Source organism: Coptis chinensis, chromosome 6 (assembly GCF_015680905.1).
Source record: "Coptis chinensis isolate HL-2020 chromosome 6, ASM1568090v1, whole genome shotgun sequence".
Lineage (NCBI taxonomy): Eukaryota > Viridiplantae > Streptophyta > Magnoliopsida > Ranunculales > Ranunculaceae > Coptis > Coptis chinensis.
This window is the reverse complement of record NC_141461.1, coordinates 22,036,531-22,055,156: the sequence shown is the minus strand read 5'-3', so window position 1 is coordinate 22,055,156 and position 18,626 is coordinate 22,036,531. Positions and strand designations below refer to the sequence as shown.

The 18,626-nt window shown below is 38.5% G+C and overlaps 1 protein-coding gene across 1 annotated transcript; it reads left to right on the top strand.

Moving 5' to 3' along the window:
- Positions 1–5,554: 5,554 nt before the first annotated feature.
- LOC147492099 (uncharacterized) lies at positions 5,555–6,718 on the top strand. Its single transcript, XM_086568958.1, has 2 exons — positions 5,555–5,769; positions 5,868–6,718. Exons 1-2 carry the CDS (start codon positions 5,689–5,691, stop codon positions 6,675–6,677), a joined length of 891 nt encoding a protein of 296 aa, XP_086425084.1. The 5' UTR covers positions 5,555–5,688; the 3' UTR covers positions 6,678–6,718.
- The last annotated feature ends 11,908 nt before the right edge of the window (positions 6,719–18,626 follow it).

The window sequence follows — 18,626 nt, the reverse complement described above, 5'->3', positions numbered from 1 at the left end:
TTGTTTAACTGAAATTTCATTTTTAATGAAAAAATTGAGTACCAACTACGGCGCAGTGGTCGCAAAAAAGTATTTTACCTTTGGCATGCAACGCCTTTTGGCATTAAAAATTTAATATTACAATTTCCTTTTTCACCCAATTTCTATTTTTCTCTGCGATTGAAATTGGCGCCATTGGTGTCGTGAATAACGATTATTGGGCGGGATGATTTTAGGTAGGAATTATTTTGGCGGTCACCTCGCTAACAATTTGGGAAACCAAAATAAACCCTACCCGATAAAAGAAAGTCAAGAAACTACCGCGCTACTCATAAAAAAAAGGAAAAGCAAAACCGAAAAACCATTCTTCATCGACTGAGGAGGCCGAGTGTACCACAGAAATTGTTTATTCAAATTGCTAAAAGCCATTTCTTTGGTTACTGATTCTCGACAGGTACGTCATTTAAATTTAGAAATTATATACTTCAAGTTCTGATTTTTGGTTTTGTATTTTTCGGAATTAAAGTTTGAAGCTTTGGTTATTACTTCAAACTCGAATCTTTGGTAATATAGTATACTAGAATCGCTACTTCTAAAGAACTAGAAATTCAGAAAACATAATGTAGTGATAGAGTGAAAGAAGTTGTAGAAGAGTCTGAAAGTGAAGAAGTTGAAGGAATGGTCTGTTTTTCTTCTTTTTGTTCATGGGCTGTTGGAATGAAGGAAAGGAGGTGGCGAGTGTTGTGAATAGAGTCGAGACATTGAGAAGTGATGTCCGGGTGTGCTAAACTTGAGTTATATCGAGAATGAGTTAAAGAACGAGGCGAGTTAATCTTGAGAATGAGTTAATCTTGAGCTCATCGATGTTTATTTCTAATACTCATGAATTTATTATACATAAATGAATTAGTTTATACTGTTTTGTTATTAAAATATATATATTAATATTATTTAATTTCCGCGTCCAAACTGCCACCGCGTCCTATTTTTTTGAGATATAGTCGAGTCGCCGTGTCTACGTCCGCGTCCGTGCAACATTGAGTAAAACTAATAGTAACGAAATTAGGCCACTCGGATAGAGATAACCCAGGAAGCATCCTTTTGTGTTTCAGAACATTGACATATGCTCTAAAACAAGACCAGCCAGGAAACCAAACAAGACTTACAGAACAGGATATCAAATTATCGTACTAAGCTACTGAAGTAGTAGAATTCATCTTATGGAAATAGAATTGGCCAAACAAACCAGAACCGTGGGAATCCCAATTTTCTAAGTCAATTCATCAATTGAATTGGACTATTTGATTGGGAGTTCTTTAACATATACTTGCATACATCCTTCCATGATCAGCAAGATCCTTGACTTTAGATATATTCCATTCTCTCTTATCCCCTAGTCGTAATTTATTTACCTTTTTTTAGTGTTTATCTACAGGAATTGAGGTTCTCTCCACTGTTTCTATACACAATTCCCCTTGATGTTTTTGTTCTAATAAATTTCTTTGTAATATTTTCGTTAATTTATTAGTATGATTGATTTTTTATCATTGTTTTGTTGTATGATTATTTTGTTGGGTGTTTGGTTTTTCATTATTGAATTCTTTGTTTGATTATCCTTACTTTATATCCGTTAAATTTATTTTACTTCAAGTATGCCAAGTTATTGGTGTAGAAAATTGTTCGTTGGTTTTCACTGTCACATACCATGTAACCGAATCATCTTGCTAGCATTTTTTAGTATTTGTAATTTTGTTATTCTGTATCATATTAACTTGATGGATTTTTTTTTTTCTTTTGAGTTGATGGGATCATCAGCTACAAGCATTTGCTGCTTGTAGGATCATCTGTCCTCTCAGTTTTGTTCTTATAAGAACCTAAGGAGTGAAATTTGAACATGACGTCACTAAATCCCCTTTTGCACTTGCACTTGCATCTCCACCATAACAGACTCTTATTAGGCACTTGGTTTAGTTATATACAATGAGATTTCCTCTACTGTAGTGTATTTAATTTCACTATTTCTATTTTGATTGAAAAAGTTGTAAATCTAATAAACTGCCATAACTATTGGAAAAAAACTGGTTTTTGTAAACTGCCATAGTTATATACAATGAGCTTATGGGTGAATTATGTGCTTGCTGGTTTCCGTAACGTGTGTGCATGCTGGTTTCCGTAACGTGTGTGCATGCTGGTTTCCGTAACGTGTGTGCATGCTTGCTAAGATGACTTATGTATTAGAACCGAGTTACAGTGATAATTGCTGGCCCTTTTTCTCTAATTTTGGTTGCTTTTCAATCTTTCTATCATGTGTATGCATTTTAAGGACAGTAGAAGTTTGATTGAATGCAATCTTGAATACAAGACCACTTTGTGAAGTTAAATTACACATTGTTTCTGGTAATTGTTCGTATATTCTTATATGCATGCCTAAATTAATTTCTATCAATAGTGGTGTAGGAAGTTGGATTGTTAATGGACTGTCCTTGGTTAGTTTAAATGTTTGGGTTTTCTTATTTTGTGATGTACAATTATTATCTCGTAGTAGGGAACACGGAAATGGATAAGAGTTGGATGCAATTGCCAAATAGGTTTTGTCCAGCGTATCAAAAAGGAATTAGGGATTAGCTTGAGAAGTAGTCATGAAGAGCTACTATATAAATAAGATATATACATTTCTTACCTTTTATGATTAAATTTGGATGCAACAAGTCAAATATAAGTTATATTGTGGATTGCAAAGAAGTCAAATTGTCCTTATCTGATAGTTTCAATTATTCATACCAGCTTAAGTATGATAATAGATCGAGTGACTGCGATATTTTTTCCTCATTTTAATCTAGTAGTGTTGTTTTGTTCCACCATGTGACGTGTACAAGTATTTTTTTTTTCCTTTGGTGAGATATGTTTCCTTTGCCATATTTATTAAAGGTGCAACATACTTGATTCATGTTTTCTTCTTTGATTACTAGAAATGGATAAGAGTTGGATGCAATCGCCGAATAGGTTTAGGCCTGACTATAAAAAAGGAATTATAGATTTTGTTGAGATTGCTCGTGGTCATATAGACAGAATGGGCAGGACTAGATGTCCATGCAAACAATGCAAAAATAGGAATTATAAGCACATCGACGAGGTAAAAGACGATCTAGACCTTTACGGCATGGACAAGAATTACACCCGTTGGGTTTTTCATGGAGAAGACTATGAGGAACAAAGTGACGATGATGACGATGATGTTGGTGAAGGGGTACAGTTTGATGGACTGGATGACATGTTTGAAGATTTGCAGGCTCCAATACACATTGATAATCTGGTGCCTAATGTGGAACATAGGGAATCGAGGAGGTAATATAGATCCATTTGATGAACTTTTGAGTGAAGCACGCCAACCTTTGTATCCAGGGTTGTAAATCTTCAAAGTTAGATTGTGTCGAAGTCGCTTCATTTGAAGATAATCAATCGCTGGAGTAACAAATCATTCACTATGATTCTCCAATTGATTAAAGCAATATTGCTGAAGGTGAGACACTCCCAAAGTCCCATTACGAGGGTGAAGGCATTAATGCGTAACTTGGGACTTGGTTATATCTCAATCCATGCATGCAAGTATGATTGTGTGTTGTTTTGGAAAGAAAATGAAAATCTTCAAAATTGTCCAGAATGTAATGAGCCGAGGTATCAAGTCTTCGAAGGCAAGACTAAAAAAATACCACAGAAGGTGTTGCGTTACTTTCCACTTAAACCAAGGCTCAAGAGGCTATTCATGTCGAGGGTTAATGCTGCAGATATGAGATGGCATAAAGAAAAACTTGAGCATGAGGAGAACGTACTTAGACACCTAGCAGATTCTAAAGCTTGGGGTGATTTTGACAAGGAACATGAGTGGTTTGCCAATGATCCTCGCAATGTTCGCCTTGGTCTCACAAGCGATGGATTTAACCCGTTTGGGAATATGAGCAGCCAATATAGTATGTGGCCAGTACTGGTTATGCCGTATAATTTACCACCGTGGAAGTGTATGAAAGAACCATTCACCTTCATGTGCCTACTCATCGATCCCGGGCCTACATCGCCTGGGAATGATATCGATGTCTATTTACGACCTTTGATTGATGAACTAAAAAGAGTTATGGAATGATGGGGTGGAGACGTATGATGCGTTAGCAAAGGAAACATTTCGGTTGCATCTTTGCGGTGTTATGGACTATAAATGATTTTCCAAAGACTAGGTAATTTATCCGGTTTGAGCACGAAAGGGAAACCGGCTTGCCCTAATTGTAACAAGGATACGTTTCCATGTATTTAAAGAATGGCGAAAGTTGTGTTATATGGCCAATCGTCGTTTTCTGCAGCCAAGGCATCCTTGGAGAACTTCGTGGCAAACACTTATTTGATGGAAATAGGGAGAGCAGGTTGCCACCTACGAGTTGTCTAGGGATGAATTGTTATCACAGTGAACTATGTAGAACCTCTTCAGAAATTCGGAAAGCCGCCGCTAACAAGAAGAAGAAAGCGTCTTGAGATGGAGTTGAATTGGACAAAGAAAAGCATATTTTTGAGTTACCGTGTTGGGACACTCTTAAGCTCGACACAACTTGGATGTTATGCATGTTGAGAAGAACATCTGTGACAATGTAGTGGGGACATTGTTAGATATAGATAGCAAAACAAAAGATTCAGTAAAAGCTTCGGTTAGATTTGGCGCATTGGGTATAAGAAAAGAGTTGCATCTAATCCCAAGAGGTGATAAGTTTGTAATGCCGCCAAAGATGCTACACATTGTCATCTTCAGAGAAAAAATCTTTTTGCGAGTGGTTGAAGTCGGTGAAGTTTCCCGATGGCTATGCATCTAACATTTCTAGATGTGCAAATGCTAAAGATGGTAAGATAACAGGAATGAAAAGTCATGACTGTCATGTGCTCTTGCAACAACTTCTTCCAATTGCAATACGTGGTTTTGTGCCCAATGATGTAGCCATTGCATTGGTTGAGTTGGGAATGTTCTTTAAAGAGTTATGTTGCAAGACTTTAAAATTGGAAGTATTAGAGAAAATGGAAAAGGACATTGCGGTGATACTTTGTAAGCTCGAACAAATATTTCCTCCTGCATTCTTTGATGTAATGGTCCATTTGGCTATCCACTTGCCACGTGAGGCTATACTTGGAGGACCAGTGCAGTATAGGTGGATGTATCCTATTGAAAGGTGAGGTTTACGGTTTGTAATTTATTTAATTTGAAATTAGCATGTTCAAGTTTTTATTTACTATATATATATTACATGTGTGTTATATATAAAAAATTATCTACACACGCTAAAACAATATGTTCAAATAAAGCTCGCCCGAAGGTTCAATTCTTTGAAAGCGTATGTAGACACCGAATGTCTCACGTTTTGCTCCATGTATCTTCAAGGAGTTGAAACTTCGGTTCAATCGTGAAGAAACGAAACTATGATGGTGGTAATGAGAATCAACAGGTTGGATTTCCTTTTTCACACGAATGTTCAGCCTTTGGGAGCCTATACAAGTTCCATTCTTGATCCAAAGGACTATGCCAAGGCTCATTACTATGTGTTGAATAATTCTGAAGAAATTTCAACATATTTAGAGTAAGTTTTATTGCATTTAGCTTACCGAGTCTTTTTTTATCATCATCAACTACTCTGAGTTATTAAGTTTATATATATTTGATATGCATGCAGTCAACACATGACAGAGCTTGAAATGCAAAGCTCACACAACTTACATGAGAAACAAGAAATGTTGTTTCCTAGTTGGTTTCAAAAACGTGTAAGAGCTCGTATTGCTACTTTTTTATACAATGGTTATGAACTTGGATAATATGCTAATTATGTTTTCCTAATTTGGTGTACTAATTTTATGAATAGATGCAAGTATTGCGCAGTGAGAACTCCTCTGAAGCGACAGATGAATTATATTCATTGGCATGTGGGCCTGATAAACGTGTGAAACGGTATAGCGGATGCATTGTTAATGGGATTAGGTTTCACACCAAGGATCTAGAAAAAAATCTCCGAACCCAAAATAGTGGTGTTGAAGTAAAAGGGGAACACCAAGGAGAAGAGATTGACTTTTATGGTGTGTTAACTGATGTTTTTGAGGTTAGTTATCTATTTGGGAATCGAGTTTATCTTTTCAAATGTGATTGGTATGATGTTGGTAATAGAAGGACGGGGATTCAAACGGATGGTCACTTTACTAGTATTAATGGCTCCAAGATGTGGTATAAAGAAGACCAGTTTGTCTTAGCCACGCAAGCATGTCAAGTCTTTTACGTCGATGATACCAAATTAGGTGTTGGTTGGAAAGTTGTGCAAAAGACAAAGCCTCGAAACGTGTTTGATGTTCCAGAGAAAGAAGTAGCATGTAGTGATGTAGCATATCAACAGGAAGAGCAAGTTGGGGTGAATATCGACAATGTCCAACTTGATCAAACTCATGAAGCAAGCAGCAGCGGGGTTCAAAATGCACCATTCACACCCATACGTCTAGATAGGGAGGATTTGGACCCAAACGAAGTTGATGCTAATGTGGTCGTGGCTGCTATGGAAAGTCATCAAACCGATAACAATTTCATTATTGACGAGGAAGATGATGAAATAGATGACACATTAATAGAGTATTGTTCTGAAGAGGAGCATGTCGTATCCAGTGATGATGATACAGACATTGACTGAATGTTAATGAAAAACTTCATTATCCATTTTGTATGTTGGTAATCTATATCTATATCTATATATATATGTCATGCATTCACATTAAGCGTTAAAGCATATTCTATCTAGGACAGGTTGTTTGGATTACATTACATTAAGTGATAGTTTTGTTGTTGGATCTATTTCGTGCTAAGTCAGGTACATGCTTATATATTAAGAATTGAAACTCTCCATTTTAATGCTATATTAATTTTTTTATATATGACTTTTAATGTGCTTTATTATTATATTTAGATTATGTGCCATTTGATATCAATTGTTTTTTATCAAATTTAAGTTTTCATGTATAGCTATGGCGCCGTGTAACTCGACGAAAGTGAGAGCACAACCAATGTCAGCGTTAGCGAAGTGAACACATCAAGTATTGGTAATAAGATTATATTTTGGTTTGTTTAATGCATTGGATAGTTCAATAATAAAAGACTAGGCATCTTTTTTTCTTTTTTTTATGAATGTTTTTGTTAACAGCTCCAACTAAGAAAAAAAAGAGGCAAGGCTATGAATAAGAAACTCATTGATTACAAAGCTGCTACTGGTCAAAAACCTAGGATAGAGATCCACAAAGATCATGCAAGACCTGTGGGAAGGTGGAGTACTCAATTCGTGAGGGAGATTGGAGAGTAGTAGCGACAACATGGACCTCTTACACGGCAGTGATTGGGATAAAGTGGAAGAGGATGTGAGAGGACCATTACGCGATCACATTAAGGTAATAAAGTTTTTATTCTAGTTGCATGGCATATCGGAATGATTCCTTGTAACTTTGTAATGCATTTCTTGTAGGACAAGTTTGATGTGGATATGCAACTTCCACATGTGAAGTACGTCGTGGACAAGATATTAGGGGAGCGCTTAAGAGGATATAGGTGTCTTCTTCACTTGCACTATAAAGCGTTTTGGAAATGATGCACTGGTGTACGACGAAATCCTTATAGTGGCGTGGCGCAAGATAAATGGGATGCTTGCTGTGATTGGTTTCGAAGGGAAGATTTCAAGGTATGATAGTTTACTTATTAGTCTCCTTTAAATGGTTATTGTTGGCTGGTTATTGTTGTGATTGGTTTCATATGTTTTGAGGAAATTAAGGAAATCTAGAAGAGGATATAATTATATTTTTGAGGTTGAAGTGGTAGTTTGGCTATGTTCCAAGGAAAGGATTGTTCTAATTTTTTTATATTAAGGCTGAGACCCTTTGTTTTCCTCTTGACTTGAGATTAGGCAATAATGCAGCTCTTTACATTTATCCCATCTTAGTTCAAAGTTGAGTCCAATGAGCCACTGATTATATGATTATATTATTCAAATACAACTTGTAATACAATATTCATTTTACTTTAGAAAATTAGCGAAAGTAAATTCAAATAATCGGCAAAAGCTCTCAACAAACCATTGTCTTTGGTTCAAAGTCATTTCTACATTTCTTGAGGAATCGGTATATTTTTTATTTACATAATTTATGTTGCTTTGGAGTTGTGTACTATTATTTAAAATAAATTATCGTTTTCAAATATTTTTCAAATAGCGACTCTGAAACCCAACAAACCGGGGAAAGATTGAATTCTACCGTCGAACCCACTTTAGTAGTAAGGGATGGACTAGTCCTGTAGCTCGGAAAATTATGTAAGTTAAATGACTCTTACTTGCTTTTACCATTGCACTTTAATTTCATATATTTATCCCTAGTTTAAACTTACGAACGGATCGACAACTTAAAGTTGAGTCTCAAGCGTATGGTGGTGAGCCAAAAGACCGAGGATGAAATTTTTTAGTACAAGATTGGGTGTAAGATCTGGATATTGTAAAGGCCTTGGGCATGGTGTCATGCCACCATCAGCTAGAAGGATGAGATCCATTCACTTAGAGGAGGAAGTGCAAAGGAGTAGTCTTTGAAGAGGAAGTACAAAGGGACGAGGGTGAGGAAGCTAAAAAAACGTAATGACGAGCTCATTTTCTTTGAAATGGTATCCCAAAGAACTAAATTGGAAGAGGTTTTGGCCGCTCAAGCTAGGATGGAGGCTTGGATGCTACTGATTCATGGAGGTTCTCAATGGTAATGTAGTTTGAGAACTTTAAACATTTTACTCTCAATGAACTCACATTTTACTTTCGGGAGAGCTTTTTCATACATCTTTGATCAATTCGGAGGAAATGGAAAGGAAAACTTTAGTTTCAATCTTCTTCATGAGTTTTGGTGCCTAGTTATTTAGGGGATGGATTTTTTAATGCACTTAATTCTGGACGTCTATGCATGTGTTTACTTTTCTATTTTATTATAATTATTAACTTGTTGTTGTGTGAAATCTCGTGTGCTCTCACAAGCCATTTTTTCCCCATTTGTGTGAGTCGTGGTCGGTCACCGGAAATGAGCAACGGCCGTGGTGCTTAATTCCTAGGATATAGCCATTGACGATGAAGATGCCCTCTCGGATTTAATTTCTTCATTGAGATTTTACTTCTTGTTCATAGTGGTTCAAAAATCTAAATCTTTACTTGATCTGCTTAGTAGTTATATATCATTGCCTATTACAAGTAATGTCGAGAATCGTCGATGTATTGTCATAAGAAGGGCTTCCAACTGCTTGGAAAGGGCCTTGGGACATCAGGCAACAGTCCCACCCACTAGCTTATAGGCGGTAATGAGGTGTGTAACATGCCTTTTATACACTGGTGTATCTGTTCGCTGATACTTGTGTTGTTTTCTTGGTGCATACTGGATATGCAAGAATGTGTCAGAAATCCCACGCCCGATACCTTTACATCTGACTGCCATCTGTTGGAACTGCCTTATCCCACAAGGGATAACCAGTCCCAAAGTGCTAGTTATAAAACCGAAAAGGAGAACAACCATATTATTCTCCTTATAAAATGGGTTGCGACTAGTTCTCACCGAGGAAGCGGTCCACACTGGAGACCAGCGAAAGCCGAAACGCATCGGCATCTTAATTCCACCTATTCTATTGTCTTATGCGGGACATACTGTTCAGCAAGCTCAACACACTTCGATCGAAGCCTAGCCTATAGTATAGAAGTAAGAGGGTGTATATATGGGCATAAATGACGGCGAGGTGGAGCATCCTTTTCCCGTTAAACGCTTCTAGAGGGTGTCGTTTCGACTCAATCCTAGTCCGGTCGACCTAACCTTGATGAAGGAGTGGATAACACGACCCCGAGAGTTTGAAGTGAGGAGCCAAAGGAGTGACAACCGATTCAAAACCCAGCCATAGCAGTTTTGCATCCGAAATCGCATGAGCAAAGGCAGCAGCCTCCCCATGCGGTCATGTTTCTCAACTTTGCAATCTCGCATCGACTTGGGATTCTCAGCATTCATTGCCGCTTCAAAAAAAGCAGTGCTACCTCTGCATCGACTTACGCCCCTCTGCTTTCTTTGCGGCCCTCTTCAAACTTTAGCCATAGCAGTTTACGCATCCGAAATCGCGCATGCGGGAAATACCATTCAAAGACAAAGAAGGGTGCTTTCACTCTTTCTTTCCCTTGTATAGGCGTGAACTCTAGTTTCACGTAGGTTTTCCCGAGCGTCTATGGGCTGTTGGATAATGTAGATAAAGAACAATTCTAGTCTGAATTAGGACTCAGGGGACACTTCTGACTTGTTAGCTGCAGGTACGAACGTAGAGAGTTTGTCCGTCAAAGAGTGAGAGAGTGAGAGGTGAGCTTAAGCTGTATCTCCTTGCTCTGGTGCCCAAAACAGTTCCTTCTGGGCATATTCTAATTCAATGAGAGTCAGCTAATTAATGAGAGTTTTAAGTAAGGCAAGCATGCCAGGACTGACTCTACTAAGCTAATTCATAAGCTCATTTATGCTATAAAAAAGTAGAACAAGAAAGATGAAGAAAAGCATGCTATGCTATAAGATGAGTTGAGGTATTCACTCCCTTCCCCCAGCAAGCAATAGAAATAGAGTGATTGATTCTCTTGTATGCAAGTTCATAAACAAAATACCTGCTGAAAGAGAGCCTACTAAGCTCATGAATAAGCTATAACTAGGGCTAGTTGAGTTGATAAATTAATCAAGAATCTCAATGCTTTAGAATACCTATAAGGGAGAGCGAAGCTTTTTGAGAATTAGGCTAGCTCGTTCCACGAGCATCATTGGCTAGTTATTATGATCCGGTTGTATTCAATCACGAAAAGTCCGATTAAAGAGTAATCCCGTGGTCTTGCTTCCATGAGTCGGATACAGAGCGAGACACACTGACCTATGAACCGAACCGAGACCTCTTCCCTAGTTCTTTTATCTTAAGCGTCTTTCCTTTCTTGGGCTTGAGCAAAGTATTACAAGTATGTATATAAACACAAAGCCTTAAGAAAGGGAGTTTAAGTAAGTAGTAATCAAGTATAGAAAGAAAGCCCTCTCTCGAAATGAGCAAGCATGCGATGGAGCCGGATCGGATGCAACTCAACAAGCAAGAAAATAGTATCACCAGAAATTGCGTGGCGTATAAGACAGAGAATAACACTAGCTTTTGTTCGATACTCATTCAAGCAATCTGTAAGCTCTTTCTAGCAAGCTTATTAATGCAAGCAAGCCACCGCTCATTCATAATATCTTTAATTAGAGTGGTTCTTCTTATCCAAAGACCATAAGCTCTAAGCAAGCAAGAGCAAGCACGGAGAGCTCTTTCTCATGCTAGTTCTTTTCTCCGGATTCCATTCTTTCAACTCTTGAAGCCCGAGCATAGATAGTGAACGATTGCTCATTCTATAGATATCGGAAAGGCCCTGCCCTTTTAGAGAGGGTCCCAAAGATAGGAAGGAAGGGAACCGAGAGTCGACCGGATAACCCCAAAAGACTTTGATCCCGCCCGGAAGGGGGCTACTAGCTAAGGTTTCCAAGTGTCATCGCCATGAGCTGACCTATCCAAAAAACAAAAGATGGAAAGAGCAATGTGTTTTCGTGTTCACGGTTTGAGGAATGGGAGGTTGAGCGGATTAGAGAAAATAGATTTCTTTATAGCTAGTAAAGACAGGGGCATATCGTCTATTGGTTGGAAGTGGGATAAGCGATGCAAGAGATTTTTATCTCTTGAGGATAAGAAGTTTGCTACTTGTAGGGTTCTATCCCTAAATATGGAATTAGAACCTATTACTTCTATATATCACTTCCTTCTTTTAGTATGTTATCTTTACTTGCTTAATTACATTATTTCTCTAAGGCGTGTCCTCTCCCTATAGTTGATGTGTTGTCAGTTAGCTACGGATGCTGGAGACTTTTAGAATATTCGGTCCATTGAATAGCCCCAAGTTTTTCCTCCTGATGCCTTCGCTTATGGTTTTGGATCAAGCTATGTCACTGTAGACAACTCTGGAATTTGGAGAAAGAGAAAGACGTTATGGGTTAATGGGGTTTCTGCCTTAGCTGCTTGTTAAGATGCGGGGTAAGCTGCCTTTGCTTTCGGTAGATCTGGTTAATCAACGGGCTTTGGCCCTGCCTCTCAATCTGCTCGAACTCAAAAAGTAACAGCACCTGGATTTTAAGATGACCACAGCCCGCAGGTTATGGATATGAGCAATTTGATTTTGGAAATCGTCCAGCTATGGCTCACAGTATACAGTGCACGACCACCTCCAGAGCCAAGGGCAGCCTGAACTGCCAATAGGTGTAAGACTAAGTGGAACTCCACAACAACTGCATCAGGCACGTCCTGCTCAAGTCCAAGCATCAGGAATGGAACATACGTCCTCCGGTTTGCATTTATCATATCCTTTGGCTCCTACACTTGGCCCTCAGCCACCTTACTTTCGCCAAGGCTATTCTGATTTAGTTCCACTAGAGCCTGCAGGTTGTGGCTATGAGCAACAATTCGTGTTTGGAAATCTTCCAGCTATGGCTTTAAAGTATATGATGCCAGACCACCTCTGGAGTGAAGGGCAGCCTGGACTTCCAGTAGGTGTAAATCGCAGTGGAATTCCACAACCGCAATCGCCGGATGTGAGAGTCGATATATCCTCTGCTGTAGTGACTTGAGCATGATTTTGCCGATGTCGCGATGGCGAGAAACTAGCGTAGATGGACCCGATCACCAAATTTTTTGGTGCAAGAATGGCGAGAAACTTGTAATGGACCAGTCACCAAATGTACTGAAGAAGTAAGTAGGTGAAGCCATGATTGGCCAGTTGGCTTTTAAAGGGAGAATTTTTTTGCTAAGAAAGTTGATTTATGTGTTTATAGCTTCTATTATAGAATAGAATACTAATGGAGAAACGATATCATTAGTTTAATCAAGGCCATGGCGTTTGGCAAGATCTGAGCTGCATCTGGATCTCGGTCATATCACTATTAGTTGTATAATGAGTGTGCGTTTTCTGAAAAAAAAATTGCCCTGGCTTAAGCTTATGAATAGTATGATTTTGTTTACGCCGTTTCACGAGCTCTCGCGATCGAAAGAAGAGGAAGACTAGTGCTTCTTTTGAAGACGAACATCAGAACAATGATTTCTTTTAATACGCTTCGACATGAGATTGACCATCAAGGGCTTTTGTGCCCGGGGTGGAGTTGGGAATAATTCAATTGGAACACCACGGAGGGCACGCGCATGACCGTGAAGGTTTTGAAGTGAAAATATACCACACCTCCCTCTTATTTTGTGCTTGGAGTTGGAAATGAGCTGCTATGCCCACAGCTCTTATTCGAGTCCTTTTATTTTGAGTATACAGGAAGCATCCCACGCCCGATACCTTTACATCTGACTCGCCATCCGTTGAACCTTTTTGTAGTTGAGCTTGTTTGCTTGATTTACTTGATGTTTAGCCTTGCTTATTTTATTGTTTCATTGGTGATAACTTTATGACCGCGAGGTTTTTAATGGTTTGGCATTTACATGTACAATTTAGTTCAAAATCTATTAGCTTTTGGCTATTTTTGTCTTCTTATTTGATCTGTACCTTCATGAATGTGATCGAGTTATAACTTTGATAAGTTCTTTCTAAGCTTTTGGCCATGGGCACCAATTTACGATATATAGAGGTGCATAGTTTCACATGCATTGAGAACTTGTGTATATTAGGTTTATTAATGTTTCTAATAAATTTACTAACGTGATTTTTTTTTTTTTTTTTTTTTGTTGTTGTGCCAGATTGGTCGATTGGTCGCCAGAAGTAGTAGAATCAAGAAGAAACTCTGAGTGGATGCTGCTCAAATTAGCATGCTATAGACATTATTTGTGGAATTTTAGTTTTGAATAATTCGTTTAAATTTAGTTGAACGTTGTTAAGATTATGTGAGATGATGTATTTTCGCTAAAAATAGTTATGTGAATTCTTTAAGATCTTTTGTATTGAATGATTTAGTAATGAAATTTATTTTGTTATGATTTGTGGTGAATTGTTATAGGGTTACTGTGTTCTATAAAATTGTTTTGGGCAGGATTATGTAAATGAAAATGTACAGGTATATGTATGAATTGCACCATTTGTAATGTTAAATGCGTCCCAAATAAAGCATGTGCTTTTCTGGAATTTATATCATTCGCAACAATTTTGGTGTAGCTAAAAGCTTTGATTCTACCGTAATGTAGACACCTTTTGCCACACTTGGTGTGTTGCTAAATTTATGGACGTCTTTTGCCACGCCAAATGTACAGCTAAAAATTCAAACTTTCCGCACTGTGTAGCCAAATATTTAAACTTTCCGCAACAGAAATAGTGTAGCAAAAGGTTGCCTTTTGCGACGCCTAGTTGTGCAACTAAATGTATCACTTTTGCAACGCCATCCTAGTTGTTACAAGCTCTCTTTTGCGACGCCAAGCATTGCAAATAGTTTGAAATAAATTTTCAATTAATTTAATTTTCATAAATGAAGTAGCAACGGAATTAGTGTATTAGCAACGCCCATAGGTGTCGCAACAAACTAGGAACATTTGCCACGCCACTTTTGGCGTTGCATTTGAGTATTTGAGACGCACTTTTTGGCCACGCCTTTGCAACGCCATCTGGTGCGTTGCGACAGATCTTTTGCCATGCTCAAAGGCACTTTTAGCGATGGGGTATGGCGCTGCTAAAAACATGTTATGTTGTAGTGATAATGAAATATATGATCAACCAACATTTATCGAATTTGAAAAAGAGTCAGAAGAAATGGTTCGATCCTTTTATTTCTCGAACCGAGAGATCCATGAATCGGGATCCTGATGCATATAGATACAAATGGTCCAATGGGAGCAAGAATTTCTAGGAACATTTGGAACATTTCGTTTCGAAAGCGTAAGAGCCGTTTTCAAGTAGTGTTCGATCGATTACGTATTAATCAATATTCGATTGATTGGTCCGAGGTTGTCGACAAACAAGATTTTTCTAAGTCACTTTTCTTTTTTTGTCCAAGTCGCTTCCTTTTTTTTGTGTGAGTATCGGGAATATCCCCATTCATAGGTCCGAGATCCACATCTATAAATTGAAAGGTCCGAATGATCAACTCTGCAATCGGTTGTAAGAATCAATAGGTGTTCAAATCGTTCATTTGAATAAATTGAAATCCTTCTTATTGGATGATCATGATACTTCCCAAAAATCGAAATTCTTGATCAATGGAGGAAGAATATCACCATTTTGTTCAATAAGATACCAAAGTGGATGATTGACTCCTTCCATACTAGAAATAATCGTAGGAAATCCTTTGATAACACGATTCCTATTTCAATGATATCCCACGATCGAGACAATTGGCTCCCGCCCTTGAAACCATTTCATAGAAGTTCATTGATATATTCTTTTTATAAAGCAAATAGACTTCGATTCTTGAATAATCCACATCACTTCGGGTTCTATTGTAACAAAAGATTCCCTTTTATGTGGAAAAGGCCCGTATCAATAATTATGATCTTACGTATGGACAATTCCTCAATATCTTGTTCATTCGCAACAAAATATTTTTCTTTGTGCGTCGGTAAAAAAAAACATGTTTTTGGGGAGAGATACTATTTCACCAATCGAGTCACGGTATCTAACATATTCATACCTAATGATTTTCCACAAAGTGGTGACGAAACATATAACTTGTACAAATCTTTCCATTTTCCAATTCGATCCACTCCATTCGCTTAGAGCTCTTTTTACTCGATCGTAGACATTTCTCGAACACCTCTAACAGAGGGGACAAATAGTCAATTTAAAAAGAACTTATTGTCAACCTCTTTCAAATATGAATCCATCTGATTTAGAAGGGAAGAACTTGCATCGAGATCTCAATTTCAATTCAAACATGGGTTTGATTCACACTCCATGTTCTAAGAAATATTTACCATCCGAAAAGAGGAAAAACCGAAGTCTTTGTCTAAAGAAATGCATTGAGAAACGGCAGATGTATAGAACCTTTCAACGAGATAGTGCTTTTTCAAATTTCTCAAAATTGAATCTGTTCCAAACATATATGCCATGGTTCCTTACTTCGACAGGTGTAAATATCTAAAATTCACCCTTTTAGATACTTTTTTCGCACCTATTGCCGATACTAAGTAGCAAAAAAAATTTGTATCCATTTTTCATGATATTATGCATGGATAAGATATATCACGGCCAATTCCTCGAAAAAAATTGTGGGCGATTCTTCCACAATGGAATCGATAAGTGAGATTTCGAGTAAGTGTTTACATGATCTTCTTCCTCGTCCGAAGAAATGATTCGACGAAATAATGAGTCACCCGCTTCCATTGATATGGGCACATCCGAGATCACCAAATGCTCGGAGTTACTCTATTCAATCCTTTTCCTTCTTCTTGTTGCTAGATATCTCGCTCAGTACACATCTTCTCTTTGTTTCCCGAGCCTCTAGTGAGTTACAGACAGAGTTCGAAAAGATCAAATCTTTGATGATTCCATCATACATGATTGAGTTGCTTTGCTTCTCTTCTAGAGATGCGGGTGCTGGAAGTGCTGGTGGGGAGGGTGATGCTCCCACTTCATTCTAAAGGCCTAATCTAAAGAGGCGTTCCAAAGTGGTTGAGTCGGAAGGGGCTAAGAGGGCCTGAACTGAGTCTGAGGAACGACCTAGTACTGGTGAGGGTCATACATCTTTAGGTTGGGTTCATCTGAAGAAGATGAACCTGATTGATTTGGTTGTTGATGATGGAGTGGCTGAGGCCCGTGGAAAGAAGAAAGTTGATGAGGCTGAGCCTGTTTCTGATCAGTGCAAGGGGTTAGGAAGTATGGACCCAAGTAAGAAGAGTGAAAGTGTTGTTCTGGACAGGCTGGTTATGTATGAAGACCCTGTTAGTGGGATGAATAAGTTTGTGGAGAATGGTGACTGTAACTTTAAGTCCAAGTTGGTTGGTGGGGCATTGCTGGAGAGTGTTGTGCTTGATGGGGATAAGCGTAAGCTGGATAATAAGGGTTTGGAAGTGAACTTGCTGGAGATGGACCGGTCTTTGTGCTATATGAGTGTTCTTTTGTTCTGAGCTTGCTTATTTTAGGATCTGTTGATTTTGATCCAATCTGATATCTATATTTGTTCTCTTGTTTGTTAGGTTCTGGCAATGTACAAGAAGCTGAAGGAGATGGCTTCTATTTCTGATCATTACAAGAAGGAGCTGGATGCCAGTAGGCAAACCTGCAGCAGGCTGGTGGCCGAGTAGCAAGTGGAGAGGGCTGAGGTTGCAGGGCTGAGGGCTCAGGTGCAAGAGTTGGGTGGGAAAGTAGCTCTCTTGCAACCCTCTATTGACTCTGCAAAGTTGGAGGTTTAGTAATGGGCTGCCGAGTGCAAGAAGTTGCGGTCCGTTGCTAAACGAGCTGAAACTGAATATAATAAACTGGTTGATTTGGTGGAGAGCGGAGATACCTACGTTCTAGTAGATGATTATCTGGAGCTAGATCGTAGGTATAAGCTCCCCGATGGCGGAGTGAAAGTGGGGCTACAACAAAATTAATGCGGTTGAAGATCTTTTGCGCAGATATTGCTAGACGATCTGACCTACCAACCGACCTAGGTTCTACTTTAGCAGTTCCTCCAGTTGCCTCCTGTTGTTGCTGTCTCTGATGTTTCTGAAGTTGTTGCTGATCTTGCTAGTGGCTCGGTGGGTGAAGAGGGTGGGCCTTTGGAGCCTTTGAATGTTAAACAAGTGACACATGTTGTTTGAGCCTCTTCTTGTTTGATTGATGTTTGTGATGTGGTTGAAGTGTTTGAACAATATTCTCTTTTTGCTCGAGTTGATACTGATACTGATACACTTTATATTTTTATGATGGGGATACTGAGGTCATTTTACTGGGATAACCTAGGGGCCTCATGTATCTAACCGAAATTGTATGCAATTAGCAATACTTAAATTACTTACTTGTTGGAATTTTTCTTGAAGCATGCATGTGATTGCTCTGTTGCTTTTGATTTGTTACTGGATGACCTGTGTTGCATCCATAGTCGTACTGATGAATTGCTTGATTTTGCTTGGTTGTCTGATTTGTTATAGGTCGAAGTGTTTTTGCGTCGACACGAATTCGATATATTTTGTGAGTTGGTACCTAGGCTTCATCTTGTCCCTAGGTGTACGCCCTGATTCGTTCCTTTTGGGGGAACTTCTGATTAATATAATTAGCCTTTGAGTGGCCATTATATTTGAGTTTAACTTAACCCTTTTGTGAGGTCGTAAGTTGACTTGGGGGTCCTTTTGGGGGTCCCCCTGGATTGTATTTGTCTGATAATTGGCCTTTGAGTGGCAATTACAGTTGAATCATACTTAACCCTGGTGTTGGTGTTAAGTTGATTTACGGTCCTTTTGGGGACCTTGTTTGAATTGATTGAAATATAACCACTGCGTGGTTATTGTTGAGTCGTTGTAGACTCCGCCTTTGATGTACGACCTAACATTGTGATGACGTAGGCCGGGTTGCGCAGTGAGATGCATTATACTTATGTAATGCAAAAAAGACATCAGTACTTGAAATGTTGATGAAACTTTACTTATA

Coding starts and splice junctions, on each gene's coding strand:
- LOC147492099 (XM_086568958.1), top strand. CDS start 5,689: ATGACAGAGCTTGAAATGCAAAGCTCACACAACTTACATGAGAAACAA. Junction 5,770..5,867: donor CTAGTTGGTTTCAAAAACGT/GTAAGAGCTCGT, acceptor TTTTATGAATAG/ATGCAAGTATTGCGCAGTGA.